The sequence below is a fragment of the Nestor notabilis genome, unplaced genomic scaffold (assembly GCF_000696875.1).
Source record: "Nestor notabilis isolate BGI_N333 unplaced genomic scaffold, ASM69687v1 scaffold25490, whole genome shotgun sequence".
Classification (NCBI taxonomy): domain Eukaryota; kingdom Metazoa; phylum Chordata; class Aves; order Psittaciformes; family Psittacidae; genus Nestor; species Nestor notabilis.
In genome coordinates, this window is record NW_009912852.1 from 32,776 (window position 1) to 47,171 (window position 14,396).

The 14,396-nt window shown below is 41.3% G+C and overlaps 1 protein-coding gene across 1 annotated transcript; it reads right to left on the minus strand.

Moving 5' to 3' along the window:
- Window positions 1-283: 283 nt before the first annotated feature.
- On the minus strand, window positions 284-12,845 carry LOC104411275 (semaphorin-3D-like; the record flags this gene model as incomplete). The annotated part of the gene is made up of 3 exons (XM_010021661.1): window positions 284-1,067; window positions 10,352-10,491; window positions 12,737-12,845. Coding segments are annotated over 3 exons (663 nt in total), but the record flags the coding sequence as incomplete, so codon positions are not given.
- Window positions 12,846-14,396: the final 1,551 nt, after the last annotated feature.

The following is a 14,396-nucleotide window of genomic DNA, read 5'->3' on the forward strand; positions in this document are numbered from 1 at the left end:
CTCTAATGAGTAACGCTCAATAATTCTCCTCTCTTAAACTATTATGCTTTCTCTTTTTTTATAGGGAGAATGAATGCTGTCCCTAAGCCAATACTTAATTTGATTTTTTGCTGTGCCTCTCTGTGCTAGCAAACCCCACCCTTGTGCTTGTATACAAGCCCAATGGGTAAATTAGAGGGTATTTTTGCAGATCTGTCACACATTTCTACCACATTTCTTTTTCAGAAAGATGCCAAAGAACTAGAAATACATCTGCACTCTCCTGAAATGTAGCCACCTCTGGGGTGGAATGTGGCAGCAAATATTAACATGGGAACACGGACACTAAATCCTATGTGAAAGTTATCAGAAAGTACAGAACACAGCTCATGTAGCCTCAGGCTACCTGGAAATCAGCTAAAAGTGTACATCTTTTCTTTTTAATGAATGCATTTGAAATTATTGCCTGCTGTGTGGTACTCCAATATGGAACGTCTCATTTGGTATCAAATCCCCATGTACAGTCTCATACAGATTAATAGTGATGGTGAGTTATCTGATTTCAATAAGAAGCAGTACTAATTCATAGGCAAGATGCACAAAACCAGAACACAGTATTTGGGTTTTTTTTTTTTTCCATGGAATATGTCCTTTCTTTAAATAACATTTACAAACTACGTAGATGGTGGCCTGGCTGGCTCATGGTGCCTTCGGTTCCGCTTTTTTTTCATTTCCTGCACATGCTTCCACTTGGCACCACCTTTGTTCCGCTGCCGCCGCTTCTCCCGGTGCCACATCTGTTCACAGTACTCATCCAGGCTAAAGCTGGGGCTGCTGACAAGCTGGATGTAGTCCTTGTACCTCAGCCGGGACTCTGTCAGCAAATCCCTCACCCGGCCCTCCTCATCCTCAGTTTTCTGCGTGCTTTCCATTTGCCCGTTCTCAATGACATTTAAATTCAGCTTCACAATAGTATGGACAAAAGTGTGCTCCTGGGCTTTGCAGAAATAGGCTCCCGCATCCCTTCTTTGCAAGCTGCGGATCAGCAGCCCATGCTCTGTTTTGATGATCCTTTCGTCAGCCTTCAGCTGCGGGATTGGACAAAAGAAGAATGTGACAGGTGAGTTTCATCAGCACAAACAGAGTATGACATGCTGTGAAAGGACACGTGTGTAAAAGGACAGTAACACTCATCACACTACAAAGCAATAAGTCTACATTCTCCAAGTAAGGGTAGCTATTTAGTGCCACAAATCCTATTAATTTTTTAACTGCTTTTCTTGAGGTATCTGTAATGCATCCAATATACCACTGTGCTTGTATATATCTGGAGCGCTGAGCCCCTATTACACTGAAAATATATACTACTACTGAATTTTAAAGTGGAATGCTGTGATTCTGATCTTCTTCAACTGTGTTTTTCAAAAGGAAGTTGATCCTGGCTTTGACTCATTGAGATGTGATTAAAAAGGAAGAAAAAGAGGGGGGAGTGAGCGAGCGGCTGCGTGGTTCCAAGTTGCCGGCTGGGCTTAAACCACGACAGAAACATAGCAGGTAAGTGATTTGCTAAAGATCATATAAAGATTAGTAGCAGAAGTGGAAGTAGAAAGCAAGACCCCTAACTCCCAGTGCCCAACACCAGAATATCCTTTGAAAATGATGCTGATCTAGTCCGGAGCTGTCACCTCTGGCACGCTATGTTCTGCTGCCGCACAGAGGCTGCAGAAAACAATGGCATCAGACGTGCCCCAGTGCTGCTTGAGCAGCCTGAAGCAGAGCCAAGGCCTCACAGCCAGCCTCAGCACTGCTGGTGCCATTGCTAGAACACAGAAAAACATCAGCACACGGCTGAGAAGTGGGTTTAAGAAGTGGGGATTAGGGACAGAGAGAACCAACACAGAATCTGGAAGGTTTCCCAGAGTGCACATCTGACTCTGCAGCAAAACTCAGAGGGTGAAGATCAGGGAGGCATAAAGACGACTAAATTAGATTTATTCACAGTGGGTAAGCTACACACTGTTGCTTTATGTAAAAAATCTGCACATGATTCCCTCTTCTATTTCATGGGAAAAAATATATACATACATACAATCCATCTGTTATGATTCTAGTACTTTATCACAATAGGGTCTCCTGGAGTAAAGAGATAGATGACATAACCTCCTAGGGCTTTTAGCTTTACCCTTTTCTAAGTTTCTATAATAATGACTTTGGAAGGGTTAAATAATTTGAGAGACCATTTGGAGATCACCATTAAAAAGCAATATGCATATATATAACGTATGCACAGAGAGAGAGACTTTGGCTTGCTACTGTATGAGCTGTAACAGTCTTCAGTAACTTTAGGTAGGTAGGAAGGTAGATATGTAGACAGACAGACAGATAGATAGGTAGGTAGGTAGATAGATACGTGGATGGCTGGATATAGGCCTGTATACTACCTCTGATCTGACTGCAGCAGAGACAAGAAACCAGCTGCTACAAAATCCTGGTCAGAACATGGCTCTGGCTACCTGGTTCTGTGGCCAAGTATTTTTTGGCTTCTGCCACCAGCTGATGGTGTTGGGTCAACCCTGAGCTTTAGTTTCATTGTTTGTAAACTGTATATAAGCATGCCTACTTGGCACCAGCAGGGTGAAAGCGTACTAATTTCAGGAAATTCTCGGAAAATCGATTGTCCTGACAACAGGTGCTACATAAGCACAAGCTACTTTTGATTTACTACACTGAGTTTAAACCAGAGAAATCATGGTCAAACCACAGCACATGCACACAAGATAGCAGGGAGACAGACTAGAAAAGACCCATTTTCTACTGCCAGAACCTACAGCATAGGGCAGTAATCCTCAATTTTATCAGCTAGTGATGGTTCATTCCAAGTACATGTACCTTGCTTACAATAACAGAAGCATAAAATGTATACATGAATCCACAAATAAGTAGCTGTAGGCAGAAATATTTCTGGGGCAGGTCTTTCCTTGTGGTACTGGATCCTGCAGAAAGAAACAGGAACAAGACCCAGGTGGGAGGGCTCAGAGGCTTGGCTGGTGCAATATAACAAAGAAGCCCCTCTTACTTCTGCCCAAGTTTCATGCAACATGAAGTCCAAGTTTGAGAAACTTAGGGGAAAAGATGGGAAGAAGCAGCTAATTTCCAGGCATTTGGGTTTCCTAAGGCGTTATGCAAAGACCAAATTCCCACATTGTCTGAGTGAAAACAGGACAGATCTCTTTGAGCTCAAGGCTTGATGCAATTGCAGCAGTAGCATCTGCCTGTCAGTGGCTCTGCCAGTATTGTAGTCTAGAGCATCTTGACAGCTGTGTACCTCCTACACTTGGAAGAACTCCAGCTGGCTGTTTTGGCTGGCTGAGTGCCAGTCCAAGGAGCCTTCACCAGGGCTTCGCCTATTTTCAGTGAAAAGAAGGCAGAATAATGGCAGATCTAGACTTGAAAAGATCACTGGACCCCCAAGTCCAGCACCCTGCTACTCATAACTATTTACCACTTGTGTAGCAGCTGTCACTTTCTAGTTGTAAACATGTTAACTGATGGAGTTGACCCCCCATCTGCCTTGGGATACCACAGAGAAAGTGAACAGAGTCTAAATTGGTTGTGCCCCTTAATGCCAGCCCATCATGACTCCTATTTTTAATGAAGCAGCATTCTTACAGAATGTCCTATTTTAACCTTGGATATTGATTTACAGTGACTGTCACCTCTTCCTTCTCTGTGCCTTCATTGTTCATTCCTTTCTTATCCTCTGGCAGGATGAAATTATGGCTCCGATTTCACATGTATTGAGCAACACTTCATTACTGTTTCCCTCCCTTACTTCTCTTTTTGGGATCCTGCTTATGCTGTTTTACCCATAGGTTCAGAACTCTTCCTGTCTTTCCTCTCTACATTTCCCCCCACAGGGCTCTGGAGTTTCATAAACACCTGGCATTTCATTACTTGGTAGTAGATCTTTAACCTTTCACTTGAATGCTTAATGTGCTCCTTGGTTCCTGACCTAAAGATGTAAAACATATTTTATTAAATTTTGAGGATAATGAAAAGACTAGTTAGATAAAAGACATTATTTTCCTTTGGTCAACTGTGGATTCATCGTTGTGTCCATGTGTATAGTCCCCCCATCACGTCATAATCAATAACTCTCCTAAAATATTTGTAAATAGGATTTAACAATTCAGAAGCACAAAGGCTTCAATTCATAAAAGCTTGTTGACGTGCTTAAATTTGAACACACAATAAAACTTAAACATGAGAGACATAGTTTTTTTCAATAGGGAACAAATTATAAACCACAAAAATGAAGCAGTTGATTACCATTAACTTTCTTTTCTTCGTGGAGTGGGAGCACATTTTTTAGAGTGTTTTATCAACAAGTTGTACTATCCATCCTTCATGATGTTTGCCTAAAGTTACATTACCTGAATTATGGCATATGCAATAGATAATGGCAATATCTGACAAAGGGAAAATATCTCCATGCAAACCGAATGCTTGATTTTCACAAACAGAATTTAACAATGGAGGAAACAAGCATTGCCAATAATGGTGGCAAATCTTTAAACAATCAGTAAGTTGGAAAACAACCAAGGATTTGAAAGTGCTGTGGCACCAGGTTAGGTCAATGCCTTTTGTCCTTTGCTAATGATGTGTTTAGATAGCTCCCTCTTTACAAATAATTCACATGTCAACTCTTTCACAGTTAAAACACTGCACCTGTCTGGGAGAAGAAAATGGCTTCAAAGCCTGCCTTCCCTCATTAATCAACATGTAAAAAAATGTTAAGAGGTAAAGGTGGACCAATCATGGGTTAGCTGCAATGCCTGAACAAATTGAGAGGGAGAGAAAGGAAAATGAGGAACATTTGCTGAGAATTCACATTCGTCTGTATTTTTCTACTGTTTTCTTCTTCATCTTCATCATTTGACTACAAATAAAGAACACTCTGAGTTGGTTTTTTTTCTTTCCATTAGTTCCATATAATTTTGTTTCTCTTATACTGGGAAAATAATAATCTAACGCCAACACTGCTGTAAACTTAATATCTCTTTTCTTCTTTTTCCACAGGAAAAATGAAGAACGTATTGCTAGTACAATGCCATTATGGAAACGCATGATTCCTATTACTTTCAAGGTGAAGCTAACTTCTTATTCTGAGACTAAATTTTAAACTCCTGCCTCCCCAGTATATCTAAATCAAAGCAGAAATGTCATGAGCTATATCCAAGCTCAGTTACTTCTTTTTTTTTTCCTCTGAGAAACTGTCAAAAATATTAGTCTTACTTAAGAATCTCAAGGCATTAGTGGGAAAAAAAAGCCAATGAGTAATATAATAAAGTAGAAGAGTGAAAGCATGAAAGCTGTAAGTAGTCCCTGAGCTGCAGAATGACTCTCTTCTTATTTTTCCCACTCTCAATCTCTTTCTCCTTGACCTAAGGATTCAAACACTATAATACACTCATCTAAGAGAAGGTACTACCGGAAACTCAATCCTCGGTCTCATTCAACTCAGATTCCAGGACTGTCACTGAATCTCTGACCTTTATTCACAAGATGCTGCTGACCAGATGTTTGTAACAGGAAAAGTTACCATCATGATGCAAAAATCTCCAGCCACAAAAAGATGGAAACTTATGTTTTGGATAAACTGAAATATGTCTTCACAGTCTGGCTAAAATGTGGAATGGAAACATGTCTTTGCTCTAATGGGGTAGCTAGGTCACAAGCTTGTGCTTGGCAAGATGTCCTGTCCAAAAGTGGGTCAAACTTTTGTACCTACCAACCATCAGATGCTCGTTAAACTGGGTCCCTCTGAAAATCCAGCTCAGGGCTGCGGGGCAGGAAAATGGAAAGGGTGAGGACCACTGAGGAAGAAACTGGAATGTCCTCCTGCCTTTTGGTGGATTTATTTTCACCCCCAAGTATGAATAGATCAGGAAGGAAAGAGTTAAGAGTGATCTGCACCTATTCTGTCACTTCAGACCATATGGTTTGTTCCATCCCCTGCAAGGAGAGGTGGCAGCTTGGCAGACCTGGAACTGCAGGAAACTTGGGTTAAAGCACAGCCTAAAGCAGGAGGGGGCTAATACTTTTCAAAGCCATGGGGCACCAAAATTAATGGCTTTGTTGGGAGTCATGTAGTTGCTTTTTGCAGTCCTGACACCTATTATATACATAGCATAACACATAGGAATTTCTTTGAGAAATAAATATCTGTTTTAAGCTTCAGAAAACTTCAACAGTTTAACATTATGAACAGATGACATCTCCACTTTTTTTTATGAACTCTAGCCACTGAATTGCACTCCCTCATCTCAGTGACTAACCCTGCACGCACAGGAACAAACGTGATCAACTGCGTGAGGAACACTAAACACAAAAGCACTAAATATTTGACTCCTGACCTTAAAACAGCCCCAAACTACAGGGAAATGTACTCCCACTGGCAGCAAAATGACCTGGTGACAGCTCCTGTACCACAGGAGATCCTGTCCCTCCCCACAGGTTGCTTTGCCTGGAAGTCACATTCTGAACCATGACCCCAAGGGTGAAATGTCAGGGACATCCTGCTGGGACAAATGCTTCCCATCTAGTCTGGATTTTGCCCTTTTCCTTCCCTCAGGAAGCTGTAGTGCATGTCCGGGACAGTGCAAAGACGTCTATTTGTAAAGCCAGGTTTAAAGACTTGCTGAGACATTACGATTCCAGCCCTGGAACTAAAAGTCCATAACCTAAGTTCCAGGTGCATGGAGTAATTTGCAAAGCATGGTATCATCATCACAATAAGTTACACCACTAAGACATGCGCTAAAATAACGCACAGTGTTACTTGAGAAACCTGCTGCAGGAAGGGAGGGAGAGAGCAGAAAATGTAATTGTAATGGGAAAAGTTATGGTAAGGCATTGGCTGAGCAAAGATTGAGCTTTATGTTAAATACGACCACACAGTTTCTTTCACATATGGTATTTCTGTCAAATTGAAGTACTTTAAGGAGAAAGTCAATTGCTCTGCTGATCTTTGGATTTTCTAGGAAGGCCTCCAATTAGGCTCTAATACTGATGATTAATTTTCACTAATAAGTTAAATTAGAAAACCTCAAAAACCTCGATTTCTGGATCCTCAAATTAACAAAGGATTAACATTTTAACCTGCAAATACCCTTATTCTATCTAATAGGAGGAGTGATTGCTCTGGATATCTACAGACCCAGCCATTTATTTAGGTAGCCATATATGAAATTTGCAATCTAACTTTAGGTATATGTATTTGAAAATGTGACACTTTCAGACTAGTATCTTTATCTTAAAAAAAAAAACCCACCCAAATTAAACCAAAAGAGCTTCTTTTTTTTTTCTCTTTTCCCCTTCTAAAAGTGCTATCTCCCACTATGTTGATTCAAGATGTGCAAGCTGAGTTTGCTAAGAAGGACTTCAAGTTCTTAAGGTCAAAATACTAGAAATTCAGTTACTGTAGGAATTTTTTGGCAGGAATAAACAAAACTAATAGCTATACACTGCCTTTAAGTGATCTGATCCTATAATTATCAGTGTGTGCATATGCATTTATATAGGCTGTTATTTTCAAAGACTGCAAAAAAATATATAAAAATAAACTAACAAAACCACCCCAAGGACTTGCAGAACATGTGCTCCAACTTCTATTTTATCAAAGCTAGATCACAGAAACACTGCTATGGCTTTAGGGACAATAAGTGGTAAAAAGCTATTTGCCTACTGTTAGCATTCATAATGTAGAAAATCTGTCCGCAGATTTCGCCTTCTAATTTTCTTCTAAATTTGCCTCAAAGGTTAATCTAGCCTTTTAGCAAAGCTTTACTTTTCTCATACAAACAGATGTCAGACTGTTTACACAGAGCAAGCCCAGTAAACATTGCTGTGGAAGGCTGCTAATGTGCAAAGATATATGCTGCGTGCTTGCTGGAGCTTCAAATGTCATCCCACAGATGCACGCATTCCCTTACTCTCTGTGTGCACATCCTTGGTGCATTAGGCAGTCCTGCAGTACTGGACATCACCATGCTGTCATTTGGCCAAGAACAAGTAGCAGGGGGCAGTCGCTGCCAGAGTGAACATTCTGGATATAAAAAAGCATGGCAAAATATAATGTAGCCTTAACTTAGGCTATGCTATACAGGTTAGCCTGCCCTAATTTTGTTCACAAGTTGGTTTGACCTGCAGTTTGTTCTACAATCGAATAAGAAAGATAGCTTGAGCTTGGCTTCCTGACCTTCAGAGGCCTGTTTGAACCTGTGATTTATGAGAAAATCAACTGTTTTCCCTGTAAATTGACAGGGATAAAATTCAAAAGCAGCCTTTCAAAACAGGCTTTCAATCTTGAAATTGTAACTTCTTATGATGTAGAAATACTACGTTCTTCATAGGGAACTGGCTGCTTTATGCAAAGTTTGTAGCTCTTTTTGAGAAGCTCAGGCACATGCTACAGTTGCAATACATTGTTTTAAACAATGATTTTGAGTCTCCTCAAAACTTAGTATAGCTTCCTGTTCAGAAAAAAGAAAAAAGAACATCCCTCCCCCCCAAAAAAACAAATTAAAACAAAATTAAAGAATCTCCTGTTAACTATCTGCTTAAATTTACTTAAAAATGAGTCTTAAATGCATGGTTAGAATTAAGCAAGTGCTTTCCCTGATCAAATATGTTAAGTGCATTTACGAACTGCTGCCTTAGGGAAGTAGAGCACAGAGTCTTCTGCCCAGGACAGTTAAAGGTAAATCAATTAAAGCACAAACAATGAATGCCCACAGGTCTTTAAAGGCTGATATACTTCTGACTGGGTTTTCACTTCAACTACCTGCGGCTGTGAGTGTGCCTGGCCAGCTGATCAGATGATCTCATTTTTTTTCCATGTGTGGACTGTAATGGAGGTTCGAGGTGGTATTTCAAACCAGTAATCTCTTTCCTTTGATATTTAGTGCATGCTGTGGGAAGCGCTGTATCTGTAAATTCATGCAGTTTTTATTCTCAGCAGAGGAACGAATCTTTGCCAATCCAAAAAATGAGTAAGAGAAAGAGGAGTAAATTAAAAGTACCGTAGTGTCATAGACAATATACAGCCTTGTGGGGTTTTTTGTCTTATCTGGTGGAAAATCAGAAGTGCTCTTTATCCCCTTACTCTGGCTTTCTGGGCCAAGACATGACTGGAGTTGTAACTTTGGGACTTCTGCCATGAGTCACATCTCAACCAAAAGGGATGCTCTGATGGGCACCTGCCCTTGCCTGCATCTCCCCAGCCTTTAGAGAGAACCAGTATATTTTCTGCCCTCAGAAAGTCTCATAGGATGAATTACCATTGAGAGTGGAACACCGGTTGGGAGTTTGATAGTTCCTGTCATTTAAACTAATTTTTGTCTCGGATGAGCATTCAACAAAAAAGCGTATCTAACACCTGGGACCAGCTCATTTGAAAGGGCACTTCTTTTCCTTCCTCCCTCCCCGTTGCCATGGTTGCCATCACAGCAGGACTTGGCCTCAGACACAAAATTACTCATGTAAGAGAAAGGCTATGAAAACTCCTAAGGTTTGAAAGTCATTCAAACCCAGTCCAAACCAGTCCTGGTGTATTGACCTTTTGGGCAAGTCAGAGGGCCCCTTTGTCACTAGCTCAGAGAAGAGTCAGCAGGAAAGGGACCTGGAGGATTCTCCAGGGCTTCTCCACCAGTGAGGACCCCAAAGCTGCCTCCTGCAGGAATTAAGGGCCATCAGAGTTTTCACCGCTTTCTACTCCAATTGCAAGGTGCAAGTTTTTAACCTGACAGGTCTGCACCAGCTCAGAGTGACATTGAAGAAAATTCTCAGACTCCACTAACAAGAACACAGAATATTCCTTCTCTGGGGAGAGGTGAAGAGAATCAGCAAGCAATACATGCAATTCTTAACTACACTGGTTAACACGATAAGGGAATGCAATCAGACACTAAATGAAGCAGAGACTTTATTAAAACAAAGGGCTTAGAACATACATTTACCTACAGAAATAGTTGTTGTGTTAGTGTTAATTACAGGACAAAAAGGATTTTTCTTTTTCATTACTTGGATTTTTTTACCACTAATAAAAGCCTAATTTATCTTTTCTTCTTTTTTTTTTTTTTCAATAGAATGAGCATGTAAGTCAAAATAAATATCTAAATCTACTTATGACACAGTGCAAATGGCTTCTCTCTTCCCCACTGCATGCCCCAAATGGTGATACCAGAATGCTATGTGATACCTAAGGTGAGGCAAGGAAAAGTAAAACATTGACTAATCCCAATAACTCCTGCCTTTCAATGCTCAGCTGAATGCTCTATAGAGGAAACTTGCCTTGATGACTATAACTTACCTCTTCTCGATGTTCTTCTCCAGAGCGCTGAATATACCACCTAATAGAGGCTTGCTGGGACTTAGGAATACATTCCAGAAAAGTTGAATTAAATTCAATGCCAAAAATCACCTTTTCATCAGCAGTTTCATGACTAATGCCTGGAAAGCAAACATGGCACAGGAGATTAACCCTGACCTGTTTTTTAAAGCAATGGGAAAATAGCCTGATTCAGAACAGATGCTGCAAGAGTGACTGAATTATAAAAAAGCAAAAGGAAACTTAACTTTTAGCTTAAACTATAACTATGAGGATTTAGAGGCGGCTGCTAACCTTCCTTTAGTGCAACTGGTTTTTAAGGAGGTCAATAAAATCTGTATCATGAGCTTGCTCTGTTTTAAAGTTGAGGCTTTCACCTTTGAGGAATTTAAAATCTGACTTGTGTTTTTCCTTTAAGTAATGCAACTATTAAACCTGAGCTAAAGCTGCTAAATGTAGATTGGATGGTCTGGTTTGTTCATCCCAAACACTTTAGAAGAGTCACAGGGCTAAAGTAAACTGAAGTTTACCTTCCTTCAGCATAATTTGAAATGCGCTCTGCAGGATGTTTCAGAACAAACGCTGAAGGAGCCATGAGCAGATCTGGGCTCAATTCTTGGCCTTCTGTAAACCTGAGCAAGTAATTTCTAATCTCTGCATCTCCATTTCCCTTTCCAGTCTGTCTTATCTGTGTCTTATCGGCCTTATCATTGGACTAAAGCTGTTTCTTATACCCTGCCAATAATAGAAGGGAAGGTGAAAGCAGTGGCATCTCCTAAATCAAAAGTTAGCTCAACAAAAAAATGAATACAGTTTTGGATTATTTTTTCCATATAATAAGTACCTATATGAGATCTATAGAAATTCAAGCTCTCCATATTAAATACTTTTCTTCTATTTCACTGTGCCACTGAGATTTCAGTACAGCCAAACAACTTCATTCAGCCAATGAAGTTTCTGAGAGGGAATCTCACATAGTGGAGCACTGAATTTAAATAGGTTTTGGGGCCATAATGTTATTAATTATCGTAAATGGCATAAATAAGCCCAGAGCCTGAAGTGGCACAGGTCAGCTTCATGGATTTATGGCACACAGGAGTCATCCCAAGTTGGATAAAATTTCTATTGGCGGCGCTACACTGGGGCAAAAGAGTAATGCCAGTTTCTGTGTTAAGTCATTTTACATTTGACTAGTAAGCCACCTCTTCCAGCATCTCTTTATCCTTCCAAGAAAATGTGACATTGTCAGCCTTTCTGCTAGGGTTTCTCTAACCTTGAGCTTTGCACAGTCTCAGATACCACTGTTTGGAGAGCTATGGTAAGAAGAAAGCAAGGAAATTCCGGCTTTTGAGAATGAACAGCAGTTTTGTCATTGACTTTAATGGAATTTTACCCTGACTTTTTAACTATGTCTGCAAGCACACATGTACAATCAGAGCCCTCTGTACTGTGCAACAGACTTAAAGCTTTGATCCTGTGGTGAGCAGCTCCGGTTTCTGCACTGACTCATGCCGAGACCTGCGGCAGGCACCCAGCACTGCAGCAGCACAAAAATAACCAGAGATCAATGGGAAGCGGTGGCTCATCCTGAACCAAACGTTTGGCGCAGCAATACAATCAATACTGTTTTGACTGGGTTGTTTGCTTTAATAAGCAGCTAGAAGAGCCCTAGACAAACCCAAGCTTGGTTTTGAATGCTTTTCATTTATTTTATGCTGCCGCAGAGATTGCCGCGTAACCGCAGGATTTCATACTGACAGTGCTCGCTGTAAGAGAAGTGCTGCAGTTGCCAAAGGAGCAAGCCAGACCCTTTGGCATCCGAAAAGAGGGTGTGGGAAAGGGAGGGGGAAGCTGACAGGGAAGTGGGGGTAGGCTATTGTTAATAACAGGAGTATTTAAGTAGCTGCGGGGAAGGGAAGGGGCTGGTTTGGCAAGCTGCAGATGGGCCTTGGGACTCATGTCAAGTTTATGCAGCAGGAAAGGAGAAGATGGCGTGTTCCCCATTCACCCCTGTGGGTTTCCTTGTGGGATTATCTCTCCAGTTTCTGGATGAAACATCACACACATCTCATTAGCTACTTGTAGGGATATGTGTGATGGTTTTGCGTCTCCCTCCCCCAAGTGAGTGCTGTGGAGGGTCGCCCATAAGTGATGAGAGGGTGCTGTCCCACGTTGGCTGTCCCTTATCATTCCCGGCTCTGCAAATTTAGCTGCAGAGGGGTTAATACATGCAAAGTGTGGGAAAGGCAACTGCTTTAATGGTGTTATTCTGTCAAGCTCAGCAAGTTTTCACAGACATACAGAGACCCTCACAGCAAACTCTGTTGTCAAAGCAACAAAAAAGCAAGAAAGGTGTGAAGTACTCACTGTCTTCTACATCCCAGCATTGTGCAATGGGGTCTCCATATTTGACGTCTTGCCTCCTGGCTCGCCTGTGGGAAGAGCATGCAAACTTGTAACACTTCAGGCATAACTGCTGGAATTCAACAACAAAATACAGAGAAGCTCAGCAGATGTGGACTTGCATGGCTCCCACCCTACTGCTGACAATTACAGTCTTAACTAAAACCAGCCTCACCCTCAAAGCAGCATGTGGCCTAGAGAGATTTGTACAACTGACATCAAGAGAAGGGCCTGTGATTTGGGAAAACCACTAGGAGAGGAAAGAGAAAAAGCAAGAGAAAAAAGTCTGACTAGAATAAAGAGTGTGTGCTATAGTGACAGAAAAAGCATCTAAACTTGCTTTAAGAGCATGGGGCATGGGTCTCCTGGTGGGGTGGACTGTCCTGGAAATACCTAAAAACATCATTAATGGTGTAGGTCATGAAAAAGATCTGAGGTTCAACAGGTGATAGTCAAAACTGAGCTCAGGATTGGCCCGAGGTAATACTGGCTCATAAATCAATCACTAAAATGAAGAGAGAAAAGCTTATGTTTTAGTTAGGTAAGTAATAATTGATAAATCTGATTATCTTTAATCTTTATGAACATAAAAATGTTTGATAGAATGGTCTGAGATGGTCTGCTCCCTTCCACAACTAACTTGCCTTCTCATCTCTGGGTTTGTTATTTAAACTGTGATTAAGTGTAATTTCAGAATGAGACTATTAAAAAAACCCAAACAACAAACTCCTCCTCTGCAGATGACTGCATTTATCTTGCATTTATCTCCCACGAGCTACAAAACCAAGTTTGTATTTTGATTTCTTAGTAGAAAGAATGAAGACTGGTTCCTCCCTTACAGCCACACTGAAGGCAACAGGAGCGGGACTCCCTGTGTGCAGAGCAATGTCTCAGCAGGACAGCAGGTTCCCAAGGCTAAGCTCTCCCCTCGTGAAAGCTGTAGACATGCTGAAAGCACAGGCTGCTGCACAGTTACTCATTCAAGTAACTGATCCACTGGAGGATTCCCAAGGCCAGTCATCCATCCTTTATTTTCGAGCCACAGACTTTTGGCCTTCCCACCAAACTGCACATCTGTTAAAAACCATGGACCATCAATCTCCGTGTCCCAGCCCACCTCAGGCTTCAGCAAGCCTCATGTGTCACTAACTTTGCAGTGAGCCTGAACACTTGCTTTTCTCCTTTCATTTATGCTTCTCTGAATTTAGTTTGCTTTGGCTTTGAGGGAAAACACATAAAGTTCCTTGACACCATGACAGGATAACCTATGACTCATTAACTTCAATGACTTGTCTAATTGCTCTGGTCCCAGCCCTGCAGCCTCTAAGGCAGGAAGACTCATTCCAGAGCTTGAGCAAAGACTGCAACCTCACTGCAAGAATCGCTGTCAGGAAGGCTTCATCTAAAGGGGAATGAAGAGGCTCTGAAGCACCTGACTCAACAAGCAAGCTCAGAGCTCCAGCTAAGTCAGCCCCAAATTGAGATGCTAAGGAAATTTAGAGGGAAAAAACAAGCTTATAGAAGCTGGAAGCGAGGACAGGCAGCCTGGGAAGAATACAGGAATGTTGTTCAGGAAGCTGGGGACCAGGTTATGAAAGCTAAGGCCCAGCTAGAATTAAATCTA